Below are 17,344 nucleotides of genomic sequence, written 5' to 3'. Positions count from 1 at the left end.
TGTTTGTTCTCTTTGTTCCTTTTGATGGTTGGCCACAAGAAGGATGAACATAGTGAAAGGGGTCATTGGTGGAAGGGATAGAAGTTGAGCCTTGAATTTCATAATCATCATACACACTCTCTTTCATGGCTTCTAATAATTCCCTCTTCCTTGCAATGTCATCTTGGATGGCCTTCTCCCTAGCCTTATCCTCATAAAACGTTTCAAGCTTGGAAATGTATTCTGCGCTAATAGGACCTAACACTGCATTTGGTGCATCACATGGCGTTATTTGGCATCTTATCCCAGCCAAGTGTTGTTTCAATCTAAGAATACCCCCACCTCCAATAGATTTATGGCATAATTTGCATATCATTTTTCCATCAATTACATCACAATGAGCCCATGCAGTGTCCTTTCCTTTTGGAGCCATGTTTGCTTGAAATAATTACAATTTGCAAAGAAATCTGCCATTTAAAAAAAATTGCAGCTAAGGAACATGGAAAACCAAAGCTAAATTTAGGAAAACAAATGCACATGTAGGCTACAAAATTTGATAGCATAGAACTAGAGATTTGATAGCATAGATGTTAGAAGTGAGAAATTTATAAATTTATAACACAAAAATTTAATTCATGGACAGCAATCAAATGAGGAAAGTTCAAGTGAAATTCCTTACCTGGAAATGCAAACTAGCTTCCTTAGCCTCCTCTTGAAGATGCCAACTCCACTGACAGCTACAAACTATCTCCAAAATAGCTCCAACTCCAACTCCAAGATGACTACTCCAGCAAAAACTCAACACTCTCCAAGCTCCCAAGCAAACTCACAAACACTCATAAACACTCCAAATGAGATGTGTGAGACAAATGAGAGGGAGAAGGGCCTCTTAAAGGCTTGGAGAGGGTGTTTTTGGAGGGAAATGACCCTTACTTTCCCTCCAAAACCCTTAAACAACCTTGGAAAATCCGCTGTATGGGTCTTCGGCGGGCATGGCAGGTAACCGGCCGGTTTGACTACAAACCGTCCGGTTCCGCCCTAAACCTGCCGGTTAGGGCCAAAATTCCGCCACACTGCCTTCTTAACCGGGTTTTTCAGCCGGTTCCAACTAGTTGCCCTGCTGACCGACCGGTTAGACCGGTAACTGGTTAGCTAGGCTGGTTTTAAAAACACTGATGCATACAGACTGTATGACACAAGACCATGTGGAAAAGGCATAGGTGTGCAAGACTTGGGCTGGACTGGCCCTGCAACTGTAATCACCCCTACAAAAATGGCAGCTCCTTCAAATCATGCGTCCAAGCAGATCTATCCTATGCCCTCCAATCCTCTCTAGAATGAAAGGACCTATGAATAGAGTCTAAGAGGACTGGGTATGGCTGACCATATTAGGCATACCATAATACATGACCTCTCATGGCCTACAAGGCTTTTGGCTTGCATCTTTTCAGACTTACAATGATTTTGTCAAAAATAAAAATCACTGTATGTGTACCCCTGCTAAAATGAGAGGTAACATGCGGTAATCCTTTCACTTTTATAAATTGAGATCTTTCTTATCCCTTCAGAAATAATAAATGGAAGCTACACACAGACACACAAGAATATTCCCTTAATTATGTTTGTATAAGGTTTAACTAAATTTGTATGAGCTAAGCGGCAAATTGTTTGAATTGTGAACTTTGCCCATTGTGTCTTTATCTCTGGCATCATACTTTCTCCTGGGTGGTTATTTCTGGACAGTCAAACTGACTTGATGTTGCATGAGAGCTATCCCGTGTATTGAGAAAAATCTCATGAGCTCCTTGAATATCACTGTAACAAAGATTGGTAATATTGGTGTGAATAGTGCAGTCTTTTACATTGTGGAAAATGATAGAGCAAGAGTCAGGCTGTGATATTTGTCAGATAAATTTTCACATTTTATTAGTTTGAACCATTGTTGTTGAACATTAGATGGTATAGAGTGATAGACTCTACTTCGTTTTCTGCGCTATATGCAATGGATCTGAAATTTACTTCGTGGGTTCTGAATGCTTTGCTGTTGTCATCCATTATTTTCATTGTCTATTCGATTGGGTCACAGTACTTGACAGTAGTTTCTGTCAGTTTCTCTTTACAGATGCTCTGGGTATTGGAACATTTCCAGATCAGTTTTAGCCTTTAGGACTTTATATTCTTCCATATTAACTATTTGTTTGATTCTCTATTGCATAAGAAAGAAGCAAGAAGGCTAACCAAATGACCCTAGCATTCATCCACAGTTACAAGGTGTTTGTGGTGAAGGTTTCACATTATCTACACAGATTATACAGTAGTATTGATAATTTCGGAAAGATTACTGATTCTGTCAATGATTTCATTTATGTTTTTTCTGCTTTTCTCTGCTCATTGGCCTGTCTTTTATTTTGTAGCAGTGGAATATTTATTATTTTACGTTGAGAGAAAAAGTTGGCTACAAGGCAAGATGGTTTCCTGCTGATACAGAGTGGAAAAATAGCCACAAGCCATAAACAGATTTGCTTCGATACCAATGATACAAACAGTGTGTTCGATAACTATAAAAACATCCAATTCAAATAGGATAGAGAAGATAATTCATATAGGACAGAATAAGTATATTGTGATAATAGTAAATGATTTACAAGTGCTCTCGTGACAGTATAAATATTCATTGACTGGGCACAAGGGTGTATACTTATGAAAAATAAATAAACCAATCATTTACTTGGTGTTTGGGTTCTTTGAAAACAATGCTTCTTTGCCACTTACAAAGTGTCATTATTTTGTAGTTCTAACTTCTGACATGGAAATCTGTTTTAAATTTTTTATATGGGCCATTATTTTGCTTTTCTTTCTTTCAGCAGAATGGTTTCACCATTGTGTTGAGAACCACCTTTTTTGTTCTTGGCAAAATTTTAATATACTGTTTTCTTTTGTTTGGCCCAGACACATAAACCAGAGCTTCTGGTAGTTAGCCCCTCTGGCAGGTTTGTTGGAGTGCCAGACGGGCATACAATCCATATCTGGAAGTCACCTGTTGAAAACATTGAGAATGTCAAAGAGGTTAAGACGATGCGGTTGCACCATACAAAAGGATTCTCTACCCTAGCATTTCATCCAAATGATACAATTGTTGCTGCAGGGGATGTAACTGGTAGAATTTTGATATGGAGAGGGGTTGGGCGGCATACATTTACATCAGAAAAAAATGTTGAGAATGGTGGAAGATCCATAGAGATGTCTGGTATGAGGTCTCATGATGATGCAGTTTCTTTGACAACATGGCATTGGCATCAAAGTGAGTGTGAAGTGAAGCTTCTGTCTTTCTCCTCTGATGGTGCTTACTTGTACTCAGGTATAAAGACTTGGTCTCCTATACTTTTGTGAGATATATGTATCTCAGATTTACATTGTTTTGAGAAACCATCATTGTTATGGCAAATCTTAAATTTTGCTTTCTATATAGTCCGAAAAATGTTTATGACTACTAAGATGGAAGTTTAATATCTGATCCTAAGATGGATGTCCTTTTGTCTGATCCTAAGGAAGACTTTCTCGTTCACCGATATTTTTCAATTTAGAGGATATTCTTATACTTGTTTGTGGTAACCCAGGCTACAATCTTGTGTTGATCTCATTTATTTGTGTGTTTAAATGATGCTGTTTACATGTTGCCAGGTGCAAAAGAAGGCGTTCTTGTGATATGGCAGCTGGAGACTGGCAAGAAACAATTTTTTCCACGTTTGGGAGGGCCCCTTCTATTTCTTGCTCATTCTCCAGAACCATCCCTTTTATCTGTGAGTAAAATGTTCACCCTCTGAAATATTCATGAATACTTTCCATGCAAATGAATTTTTTCTATTAAATTCATCAATTGTGCAATGGTTCCAATGAGATTGAAATCCGAGTACTGATTACTGGATATGATAGAGAATTGATGATTAATGTTCCATAAAAGTGAATTAGTATGCAACATCTATTGGAAGGTTCTGATATATTTTAATCAATGTCTTTCCTATTAATGTAATGTCCACGAAATTAATGTCATGCTACTTGTATTGGGTACTTGTAATGGGTCATTGTCTATGGACTGTCATTAATAGACTTTAAACTAGGCATGTTAAATTTCCAATACCAGTCCATATTTATTTGTACCTCAACAATTTTTATTCCCAGAAAATTATTAAATAAAATTCTGAATTGCTGTGAAAATAAAATCACTGGTATTTAACTTCTGAAATAGAATATTTGCAGCGGAAAAATAAAACCAGAGAGATCATTCATATTACAACAGTAAATATACACCCATAACAATTTTCCTTTATTAAAAATCCTCAGGAAAATCTGGGCCTAGACCCACAGAGGAAAATATGCTAGAAAAATGCACTGCTGGAACCTGTAACTTGGCTCCCACTACAAAACTCGGCCCAAGGAATTTGGCCCACCAGAAAATCAGCTTCCTGAAGAATTTGGTGATGGAGAAACTCGACCCTCTTCTTTCCTTCTCATACGACCCCCTGCGCATCAAGAAAATTGGCCGACTGGATAAATAGGCCTCTCCACAACTCGACCTCCTATGCACTTCATCTACTCGGCCTTTCAATTTCTTGGACTTGACATCCTAGAAATACTCCTAGAATTTCCTTGCACTCTTCTTTCCCTCTCTTTGGTCTAGCTGAACCTCTCGCTCTGGATTAGATAATGTTATTAATGTCCATCAAATGACCACAAAAGTAGGTCAATAGGACTGAAGGATACATCTAGTATGAATATAATGTCGGAGAGAAAATGCAATTCCTAGAAAATGCCAAAGCTAAAACTAAGATAAAATGAAGCAAAGAAGGATACAACAATAGGATAGCCTCAAAAACATGTATGTAACTAAGTTACAGGAAAACGTCCTTCCCAACCCCAGAAATGCCGTTCGGCATTTCCGAAACCGAAACAGGTAGGATCCGCTGTCGGAATGTAGTCAAAATGTTTCCAAGCTGTTTTAGTTTTTGGAAACATAGGATTTGAGTTTGAAATGTTTCGAGATTTTGCAATTTCCTTTGGATCAGTTTCCCGAAAACCGGAAACATATCACGAAAAATCATATTTCTGGAAATGGATCCACCCATAAAGGCTGAAAAGAGGGAACAAATTTGGTTAATTTCCAAAAGTTGGGCCTGCTTGCTCTTAACCTATCACTCGACATTTATGGCAGACCTAATTTTCATAATTGCCATTTCTTTCAACTGTTAACTCTGTTGGAGGAAGCTGTGATGCCGTGACCTGTTTCCATAGACACTTTGCAAGTCGTCACATCCAAGCACAGACTGAGCACCTGAAGGCTGAATGACTCTTCGAGCACTTAAAGGCCGAATAGCTCGAGCACAACTAGCGTAAGCACATAACTGAGTAATCACTATTCAACTCAACTAGTCATTCAGTTAGCGCAAGGATTTCCTTAGCAACTCACAAGCCTGCATGAGGATTATGATTAAACCGTTGAGCTGCTGTGAATCATGTCCCGTCGGCTTGTAAGCCCGAGCCAGTATGCGGGAGCCATTGCTTGTAAGTTGGCACTCGTTTTTTGCTCTTTATAGATTCATTCAACATTGATATGAAAAATGATACATTTTAAATTTAAATCTATTAACCATAGGCCACCTTCTTGGGAGGAACGTTTCCTCTTTCCAGTAACTTAGATTTGAGTTGGACTTTGAGAATCTTCTCACAACACAGATTTGGAAACTATAGGTAACAATGAATAATGAACGCTCTAGGAAAACTTTTGAAAGGATATTGTTATAGGGAATAATGCTCGTATGAACAAATAATAACTGTTAATTTTAGCTTGACATGTTCTTAGCTTAGGACAATTACTTCAATGTTCCATATTAGCCCATTTATCAATCCAATAGAAATCACATTAATCATTATCACATTGATAATAATTGAAGAAAGAACTTAAACGATAAATTCAGAAGACAATCCAAGACAAGAGAACACAAGAACATGGCTCAAGCCAGCGAAAAACACCACGATGGGGAAAACCCTTGATCAATTCTTATTATTAATATCAAATGTTCAACAGAGAGAGAGTACAATAATTCAAAGTCAAAATGACTTGCCAATTTGAAGATCCAATATCACTGCCCTTAGACAAGTAGATGGCCCAATCAAAACTGCAATTCCGACACTCTGTCAACAACAGACAAATTGTGCCCTATCCAATGGTCAACGATGGTCATGGCATCACAAAAAATTCCCTCTTGAGCTTGGACTTCTTCAGCAGCAGACTGTATCCTGGATAGGGTTTATTGGCCCACTGCTACAACTCTTCTATTCACTTCCAGATCTCCTTTCAAGTCTACTTCTTCTCTTCACTAAATTCTGTCCACGTCTATCAGCTGTTTTGAGATCATAGCAGCGCTAAATAAGCCTTTCGGTCCACCTGTTCCAAGAAAACTAGGCTTGCGGCTTAGTTGTGACACCAACCAACCTCACAACCTTCTGTTTCAAAGAATGTTAGCACTGTGGTCTACTTGTACCAAGCTGTCATGAATGTGACCTACTGTTGAAGAAGACCCACACAAAACATGCCCAATACACCACCAAACTGCCCTTAACAAATGCTGCCTCGTCTTTGCTCAATCTCAGACTTGTTCAGAGACAAAAAGAAACCAAAACACAGTCCCAAACATTCTCGTCCTCCACCTCTTGAGCTTGACTGCCTCAGATGCATTGCCCATGAGATAAATTCATCTTTTGGATGTGTCAAATGAGGTTGGAGAACACTTCTTTTTATAGGAGATGGAGAGGGGTTCAACTTGACTAATTAACCCCAAGTTGACTTTGATAATTTGCACATGTGAGCTTTACTTCATAAACATATTTCTCCTTGTCCAAATTTAGTGATCTTTAGGTTGGTTTTGGTCCTTTCGAAATGGGGAATTCAATGCAATAATTATCTTCATCAAATGAGCTGTCCAAAGTGGAATTTAGCCCTAGTTGCCAATTTTAACACTCTCTCTCAACTAGGGAGAATTCCACCTGCCAATATTTGACCATTTATCATCATGCCATCTTGTCATCATGTACCATCTCTGCATCTCGTCTCAACTCTGTTGAACATTGACATAGATAATGAAGAAGAATTGATTGAGAGTAAGTCACAAGATCTTGTCACTCTCCACTGACAAAAGTCAGTTCATATAACCATGGGTAGAACCCTAATCGGACTTAATCCCAGATCAAGTTGTCGAACACCATGCATCTTAGACATAGGGAGTACGACAGTACACGATGTGTCCATCTGTACTGTTATGGTCGCTATCCTCTTTCCCCACCTCATTGGCCAGATGAGAGGTACTTCCCATGAGTCCCGGACTACATGGGTAGGATGTATGCTGGGGCATCCGCAGGAGAAGGTGAACTACTCATCTTGCCAATATCCCATAGTTAGAGGTGAACCACTCATCTTATTCATATCTCATGAATCGTAGGGGAAGGTGAACCACTCACACTACGCACATGTCAACCATCATAGGGGAAGGTGAACCACTCACCCTAGACATGTTAATTTTTGCAACTGCGGTCAAATTCCACATTGGACAGCTCATATGATGAAGATAATGATTGCATTAGCTTTCTCTTTCCGAGAGGACCAAAATCGACCCAAAGATCACCCAATTTGGTCAAGCAGAAGTTGAGTTTCGAATTATTTTATTCATACATGTATTATGAAATGGGTCAGCCCTAATTGCATGTGTAACTGCTTAGGTCGGCTTCAACCCCAAGTGGACCCCGATGAAAGCCATAAATAGAAGAGACCTCAAGCTCATTTGGACACATTGATCAAGCCATCTTCTCTTTCTTATTGACTTGGTTCGCACAGGTTTGTTGGAGGAAAGTTCGTACTAGAGTTCGAAATCTCAGGGTCGAAGCTTACACTGATCTAGGGTTTTCTGGACCTCGGTTGCTGGCACAAAGTGGTCCTGAGAGCGTCCAAGAAGCCTTGGACACTGACACAGTTTGTTATGGGAGTTTCCAAGGCTTCAGAGATAGATCGGGCTGTATTAGTCCCCGGACGCTCACACAGAGTGGTCCTGAGAGTGTCCAGGCTGCCATAGACGCTCGCACAATAGCCTTATATGAGCTTCCAAGGCTTGAGGTAGGTCTGGGTATGTTTGACCTCATACACCCTCATCCAGTTTCCCTGGGAGTGTCCATATCTATTCTGGATGCAGTCATCTAGTTATGCAGAGAGTGTCCAAAACTGCTATAGACGCTCGCACAACTCCTCCTCCCTGCGTCCGAGACTCAAAGATGAGATTTCAATATTTCGAAGATTTCGCTCAGTGTTCAGTAGTGTTCAGCTCAGTGACGACAGTATCCAGCAGTTGGCTTTAGTCAGTGACAACACACTATAGTAATCAGAATCAGGGTTATGATTATAAGCATGATTAGATCTGTTTCATGGGTATCATAGTTGTTTTGTTGCAAAGATAAAGTTATGGATCATTGTACTCTCTTTTGCTGTATCATTTGATGATGATCTAAGAAGAAGAAGATTTGTAAGGGTTTTCCCCATAGTGGGTTTTGCCTTGGTCTCAGACCAATCATGGTGTCTTTGTGTGTGCATGCATTTCTTCTATTGTTCCTTTATGTTCAGCTGCATTGATGATGATGACGACGTTGTTCTTTCTATATAATTGTATATGATGATAAATATTGGTGTAGATTTGAATAATGTAATGATGATATGGGGTGAAATTAATGTATTAATGAAGAAATGCAATTATCAAAGCAAAGAACAATGTAGCCCTATGAAAAATTAACATGGTATCAGAGTTGGGTTGAAGAAAAGCCATGGAGATCACCCTGATGATGACAACTTTGATGGAAGCAAGAAGAGGATGGTGGGGACCTAAAATAATTCTAGGGTTTGAAGAAAACCATAGTGAACTTGATTATTCGGGTTTGATGGATTCTATGATGTAGGGTTGAAGAGAAAACCCTGGTTTATGGAAAGATTATGAGATATGAAACCTAGTATGGTCAATGTGAATATGTTCAAGCACTTGTGGGAGATGAAGCCCTAGATGGGATAATCCCTATCAGACTTGGTTAAATAAATGAAGGCAACATTGGTATATGAACCATGGACATTGATGGCTCTTGACGATTTGGTTCAAGAGGGAGAGGATCACCTCTCGTTGAAAATAAGTATTTCTTGACTTCTGATGCCTCTTACTTTTTAGACTCATGGATTTAATTATTATGTTTATTGCTTATACTTCTTGCATATGTGTTTGAGTAAATGGATGTTTCTAACCTCCATGATGAGCAGTGATGAGATAGATCCTTCTTGAGGATCATTTGAGATGCAGGAAGGATGGCTAGAGCTAGAGAAGGTTAAGAGGCACTATAAGAAGACAAAGTGCTTCAAGTTGCCTATGTCTAATGAAAAGTTGCACAGTTATTTGAATACCACAAGGTATGCATAGTATGTTGTATTTCAGCTGTAACATTTGAAGGCTAGGTAAGCCCTAAGGTATGATGAGAATGTTTCCTTCTTTGATGGTTCATACATGCATATGAAAGCGACTTGGATCTATGTTTCCTATGATGAAATGATGCACCAAGTGTTGAACATTTTTCATCTTCTTGAATTCTATGAGGCTATTTAATGTTGATACATTGATGTACTTGATGTTTGGCTAACATCCGTCCATTGGAGATCTTGATCCTATAATACTTGATGTTTGGCTAACATCCATCCGTTGGAGATCTTGATCCTATAAAGAAGGCTAACACCTTGACTCTAGTAGATGATACTCTTGATACTTGTCATGCATAAGTCATGATGGATTTCATATGGAAGTATAGCTCATTGACTCCCATACATGAGCCTGCTGATAATGCTTGTGATAAGCATGATGAAAGCATATGGAAAGAGAGATTGACACTCTTGCTGATTTGGTAAAGTTTTATTGAATGGCCTAATTTGTTCTCATTGGTCATGAGGAGCATGGTAACCTTGATGTGAGAGGTATAAGTGTAAGATTGATAAGTAGATCTCTTACTAACTATGGTCATGTTTTGATGGGATAAGTAACTATGGCATATTTGATTTGGTGGAGTGAGTTGATAGAAAGTGTTCATAATCTTTGAGATATGATGTTGCATCTATATACTACTTTGAGTCTAACCTTTGATGAAAGATTGATGTCATGATGCTGATAGCCATGATAGATATATGTTTATGATCTAACAGATTTGCTGTTGCTTGACTCTAGTAGAGACAGGTTGATGACATAGATTCCCAGTCAGAGGGAGAATCTCTTCTCAAGATTCTTACTCTTATTACTATTTGCATTATGTATCGTTGAAGTATGATTTATGTGCATCTGACATAATTGATCTGCAACAAAGTCTCAGATCTGAAGCTTGTACAAAAATTAGGGTTTTTGCTTCGAACGTAGGCATACAACTGGGAGATTTCGTCTTTGGACGCACTCATACTAAGGCCCAAGTAGCGTCTAGGCAGCTAAAGACACTCCCATGCTAACTTGAAGGGAGTGTCTAGGGGTTTGACTACAATTGACCATCATCTGAAGCTTTCTGAAGTTGTCTGAACTCTGAATCAAGGTGTCTCTGACATATTTTGCCACTGTAATTTGATTTTTGAAGTTGTTGGGTTAAATTGTTGATCACTGTACTTGAAATTAGATGTTCACCTAGGAGATGCTAGTCCTACAGATGTGTGACAGATAAAAACGAGATCTGCAAGCAGGAAAATGTTGAATGTTTTCCATAATATGAACATACTTGTGTTTATAGGTGACCGAGACATGCATACAGATATGTCACTATGTTTGTGCTACAAGAGGTTGGCATAATTTGGCTGATTGATATAGATGAATAGTGTGTTGTCATGATGCTTGATAATAACTTTGAATTGATGATTGAGATATGCTTTGACTATAGATCTCTATACGATGGCGAATTTGGACTTGACTTGATGTTTAATGATTTAATCTGACGATTGTTGATTTGACCTGATGTCAATGCTATGTGGGCATAGTGACTTATGTTGGTATTCGAAAATTGGCCTCCTTGTTCCAAGCACAATGGTTGAGGTAATGATAGTTGTGATTCAGCATGAAAATGAAACCTGCATGACTCATCCTTGGTGTATGCATTTGCACCTAGTGACAAAAATGACTTATATTATGAGAATGGCTTGATCTAACTCGGATTGATAATGCATGGTTGATGACAATTTGCTGGCATAATAATAAATGAAGTCACGACTTGATATGAGTTCCACCTATCTTCTAGTTGAAAGAATTGATGTTGTGATATTGATGACTTTGACATTGTTTGTGATCTGACTTCTAAACTTTGGTGAGTTGACTTTGTTGATGTGATAATTCACCATTGATGTATGTAAGGCTGAGTATGCTGGCTTAGTAAGGCATTATGCTTGAGAGCATTGCATGAAGCAAGCTCCCCGATCCAGATATGTCTATATTTGACAATTATCTGATGAAGTCAGGATGATGAGTTCCAAGGTATGGCTTTGATTTTGATTATGGTTTTGGTTTTATATCCTGATGGTCTACTCTTGACAGGTGATGAGCCTCTGATGATCTAAATCAGAGGGAGATAGCTTCTGAAGCTCGAAATGATGTATCATGGCATGATGAATCAATTTTTGGAATTTGGAAAAGAAATTCTATATTGCAAAGCTATTGAAAATGTTTTTGAGTAATGAAAATGCAAATCCTTGGATACTCCGATTTGAAGTTCAAAGATGTTGTTTCGACTGTTGATTGAAGCATTGATGTTCCGCTTTGAACATCCATCTGTATATATATATATATATATATATATATATGATGATGTACATAGAACCTGAATAAATTCATGGGTGAGCCGCTTCATTCACATAGAGTTGTCACCGAGCATCCTTTGAAATATCTGCATGAAATATTCTATTTTTGAGGCTGAGATAGTCCTCCTATGATATGTGACTGCATGGATGTATTATTGTTGATAGAGATTATTGTTAAGCACATTTGGATGCTACCATGATATCTTGGATGAGAGGTCCATAGTACGATTGTGGATGGGTATGATGTTGCAGGATGAAGAAGCTCCTTGGAGAGCTGTTTGAGCTTGATTTGGATATGACATGGGTACGTTATGATGACATAGAGTGAGATCCGATTGGCAGAAAATCCCATATTTATAATTGGGACCGAGATACTATCATGTATTAAGACAATGCATTTGTTTGAAACAAGCTCAGGCTTGTGGTTGGCACCTCCTTGAGAGGAGGATGATTATGGTATCCTTCTGTGACTTATATGATTATTTATGTTTTGACATGATATTTGATTTGATGTCCTGTATGAAAAGGAAACAACTACTATTGAGACAAGCTATTACCAAATTTGAGTATGATGAGAGGAGCGCTGATCGAGAACACTGATCCAACTCTTCCTCCCTGTTTGAGCTCCCAAGGTGAGGAATTGAGATGGAGGGCTCCTGGGGTTGAGGGAACTCTGGACAATAGGGCATGACCCCTATCTGTTACCCATAGGGTTGGAGATGTTGGTCCCCTATATTCATAGGGTCGGAGAATGCTGCTCCCTTTTTTGGTCTTTGCAGAGTATACCCCCGTTGGCATCATACCCACGAGCTGGGCTTGTCGGGAATACTGCTCCTCGTTTGGCCAATGAGTTGAGAGTGTACTTGGGGTGTATAACCCAAGTCCATTATGGTGCAGGTGTTCTACCACATCACTGTTCAGGGTCATCGATGGGAAGATCAGTAGGCAATAGGATGGGTTGAGATAACCCTATGCGATTCTAGGTTGAGATTGAGCTCCCTGATGTGATCCCAGGGTCGAGATGTGCTCCCCTGTGTGTTTGGATATCCTATTGCTCGATATGGGGTTGTAGATGTATAGCTCCCCCATGAGATTCCGGGTTGAGATGTGTTCCTCGATGTGGTTCCAGGTTGAGATGTGCTCCTTGATGATATGCTCTCCGATGACGATTGATGATGATATTCCGGGTAGTAGCCCGCTGGCAGAGATTCCAGGTAGCAACCTGATGGATAGAGGGTGGTAGCTTAAGCTCCCCTCTGGTAACAAATTCTTCTTCTTCTAGATTCGAGAATGTTCAACATATGAGTAGGAACAATCAAGAGAGAAGCAGGAATAAGCAAGGGATAGATCGAGATGGGAAGATCAGTAGGCAATAGGATGGGTTGAGATAACCCTATGCGATTCCAGGTTGAGATTGAGCTCCCTGATGTGATCCCAGGGTCGAGATGTGCTCCCATGTGTGTTTGGATATCCTATTGCTTGATATGGGGTTGTAGATGTATAGCTTCACCATGAGATTTCGGGTTGAGATGTGTTCGCCGATGTGGTTCCGGGTTGAGATGTGCTCCTTGATGATATGCTCTCCAATGACGATTGATGATGATATTTCGGGTAGTAGCCTGCTGGTAGAGATTCCAGGTAGCAACCTGATGGATAGAGGGTGGTAGCTTAAGCTCCCCTCTGGTAACAAATTCTTCTTCTTCTAGATTTGAGAATGTTCAACATACGACAGGAACAATCAAGAGATAAGTAGGAATAAGCAAGGGATAGATTGAGATGTATGAGGTACTTGAGGTGGTAATGGCATAATGACTACATGACATAGATGATCAGTGATGATACATGATGACACTTGAAGATTCTAGATTGACATATTGATTGATGCATAGATATTGGCAGGTGGAATTCTCCCTAGTTGAGAGGGAGTGTTAATTTTTGCAACTACAGTCAAATTCCACTTTGGACAACTCATATGATGAAGATAATGATTGCATTAGATTCCTCTTTTTGAGAGGACCAAAATCGACCTAAAGATCACCCAATTTGGTCAAGCGGAAGTTGAGTTTTGAATTATTTTATTCATACATGTATTATGGAATGGGTCAGCCCTAACCACATGTGTAACTGCTTAGGTCGGCCTCAACCCCAAGTGGAACCTCATGAAAGCCTATAAATAGAAGAGACCTCAAGCTCATTTGGACACATTGATCAAACCATCTTTTCTCTTATTGTCTTGTTTTGCACAGGTTTTTCGGAGGAAAGTTCGTACAACGGTCTAAAATGTCAGGGTCGAAGCTCGCACTGATCGAGGGTTTTCTGGTTCTCGGATGCCAGCATAAAATGCGACATTTTATTCCCTGGACGCTGGCACACAGTGGCCCTGAGAGCGTCCAGGGAGCCTTGGACGCTGGCACAATGTGTTATGGGAGCGTCCAGCGCTTCATAGATAGATAAGGCTGTATTAGTACTTGGATGCTCGCACAAAGTGGTCTTGAGAGCGTCTGGGCTGCCATAGAAGCTCACATGACAGCCTTATGAGAGCTTTCAGGGCTTGAGGTAGATCTGGGTATGTTTGATCCTAGACATCCAGTTCACCTTGGAGCGCCCAAATCTGTTCCGAACGTAGTCATCCAGTTATGCAGAGAGCATCCAAAATTGTTATAGACGCTCGCACAACTCCTCCCTGCGTCCGGGACTCAAAGATGAGATTTCAGTATTCCCAAGATTCTGCTCAGTATTCATCAGTGTTCAACTCAGTGACAACAATATCCAGTAGTTGGCTTCAGTCAGTGACAACACATTACAGTAATTAGAATCAGGTTTATGATTAAAAGCATGATTAGATCTGTTTCATGGATATCATAGTTGTTTTGTTGCATAGATAAAGTTATGGATCATTGTACTCTCTTTTGCTAAATCATTTGATGACAATCTACGAAGAAGAAGATTTGCAAGGGTTTTCCCCCTAGTGGGTTTTGCCCTAGTCTCGGACCAATCCTGGTGTCTCTATGTGTGTGCATGCATTTCTTTTATTGTTTCTTTATGTTCCGCTGCATTGACGATGATGTTGTTCTTTCTATATAATTGCATATGCTGATGAATACTAGTGTAGATCTGAATAATGTAATGATTATATGGGGTGAACTTAATTTATTAATGAAGAAATGCAATTATCAAAGCAACGAACAATGTAACCCTATGAAAAATTAGCAATACATGTGTCATCATATTGGGGTATATTCTCATAGGGGAAGGTGAACCACTCACCCTGTACACAACGAACTGATAGGGGAAGGTGAACCACTCGCCCTATAGTCGCACATAGCTCCAAGAAGTACCCCAGGCCCCTAGGAGCTCCCAGAGCTCAATTTTCAAATGAGACACTCATAGTAAGGTCTTTCCATGACTCCCAACCTCTCTTCGAAGGAAGATAAACTTGACCTTTCTAAGAGGCTTTGAGAGGATGTCAGTAACATGCACATCCATCTTGAAATGATGGAGCTTGATTGCTCCTCGTTGTACCTTATTCCAAATAAAGTGGTACTTGATGCCAATATGCTTGAAACGGTTGTGGAACATGAGATTCTTTGAAAGGCGAATTCCACTCTGCAATATACAACGGTGGTTTCTAGCATGTGCTCAAATGGCTCACTGAAGAGTTTCTTCAACAAAATGGCTTTATAATAAGCCATGCTTGCTGTTTTATACATTCAAACTCAATGATGCTCCTAGAGCAACAAACTTCAGATTTATCCACGAAATAAAGGTGGATCCAAGGAGATACAACACCTAGATGTGTTCTTTTCATTCATCACACTGCCAACCGAGCCAACATCAGAATATCCACGAAATCTTAGATTTTGGCAGTGTATCTCTGACAATAGATAAAAGAATCACAAAGATATCTCAACAAGCAGCTATCGAATATATTAGGCTCATTCATAAATCGACTCAGAGTCTTTATAGTGAGGCATATGATAGGTGTTATCAAGAAAACCAGGGATCCCACAAGATATGTATATCCAGACCAACAACTTCTCCATCTCATCAGACCTTTAAGTGCAGGAAATAGTGCATCAAGGCTAGGTCTTCCAACTTGACTTTAAAATTCAACTTCCTCTTTCATTCATAAACAAGAGGGTCATCATTTGTTAAGCATACATCATCAATAACTGTATATTTACAATCCAATCGACATATCTCATCCATGGCTCCCTCTGAATATAGGGAAAGTGACCTTGCCGAAACATAATAATTGAGCTATCTGCAACTTGCCCCTTTCCTATTATTGACCCTTAGGTCCCTGTACCAAAGTCATCAATCATAATCCTGCAGCTTTAATGCAACCTCTAAGGTGACAGAGATGTAGATCAAGCCATCATCCGAGTCATCATACTCAACTGTCATGACTTGCCTCCATCAATAATCATCGGGCAAGAAAAGTCGTCGGGTCATTTTTCCAGGGATTTTATAGCTCCCTTTGAAGCCTTTCTTCAGGTGATCATGTAGCCTTAATCATGAGTTTCTCATACGAGGGATGAGACTTTCCACGAGGCAACTGCAATAGAAAACTTATAGGAAGCTGGCTTTAGGTCAGAGAGGAAATATTTGAAGAATCATCATGGTCCTTCTTCAACCAATGTGAAGAAATCCTCCCTTGAGATTATCCCAAAACAACTGTATTGCCCTTCATCGTTAGATTACTTCTACCAACGCATTAAATTACCCAATCCATGATGAGATGGGGTCCTTTGCATTCAGGCACCCATATCCATAAGACCATTCTTCATAAGATCCTGGCTCAACGTATCAAAGTGCCCAATGATCGAACCAAGATGCCAAAATCAATGTCTTCTGCTTATCATGCTTGTCAAGACAGAGAATCTGCCATGCACTTTCTTTAAGGCGCCTCTGTTTTCATGCTCATAAGGGCTGCTGCAAGGAACTGCTCCAATGTGCCATGAACTTCTTCTCCTAGTTGCTACACTTCCAAGGGGTACCCAAAGGTGCCAACATAAAGGTGTTGCATGAACTTCCATTGCTTCAATTGCTTGACAAAGATATAAATGGCTGTTACTGATCTTTTCGACAAGTTCTCATCAACTGCTAGGCATGCTCTCACTGTCCTCCTTGAAGAGAACTCTTCTATGAACCTTTGACCTTTGATTAGGGCCTTAGACTTCAATCTATAGAATGCTCAGAGTAGCGCTGTATGAGAATCTTTGCTCTTACAAATTATTTCAAGGACATCTTCACTTGAACTTGGCATAAGTAGGAGACACAAAAATCCTTTTTTGGCTGAGGCTTGATCTTTCTAAAAAAGAGAGCAGACTTTTCCAAAACAACAAGTCAAACCAAGGCACCAACTCCCTCTTAGTTGGTTGATCCTTCTAACTGTTTAATTTGCATAAGATATGAAATTGTACTGAGGACCTCGACCTCTATATCACAAATCTGCACTATTGAAGATAATAT

At 39.6% G+C, this 17,344-nt stretch overlaps 1 protein-coding gene across 1 annotated transcript in view; it reads left to right on the top strand.

Annotated features, from left to right (window-relative positions):
- LOC149228412 (uncharacterized) overlaps nucleotides 1-17,344 on the top strand; it is a 266,450-nt gene that overhangs the window by 66,721 nt on the left and 182,385 nt on the right. The window contains exons 4-5 of the mRNA XM_089378193.1: nucleotides 2,929-3,337; nucleotides 3,661-3,779. Coding sequence (XP_089234319.1) covers nucleotides 2,929-3,337; nucleotides 3,661-3,779 — 528 coding nt within the window. The remainder of the gene's footprint in view (nucleotides 1-2,928; nucleotides 3,338-3,660; nucleotides 3,780-17,344) is intronic.

This window comes from Pinus tabuliformis, chromosome J (genome assembly GCF_031772625.1).
Source record: "Pinus tabuliformis cultivar Carrire ecotype Pingquan chromosome J, CPIR1, whole genome shotgun sequence".
Taxonomy (NCBI): domain Eukaryota; kingdom Viridiplantae; phylum Streptophyta; class Pinopsida; order Pinales; family Pinaceae; genus Pinus; species Pinus tabuliformis.
This window is presented reverse-complemented; position numbering and strand designations above follow the sequence as displayed.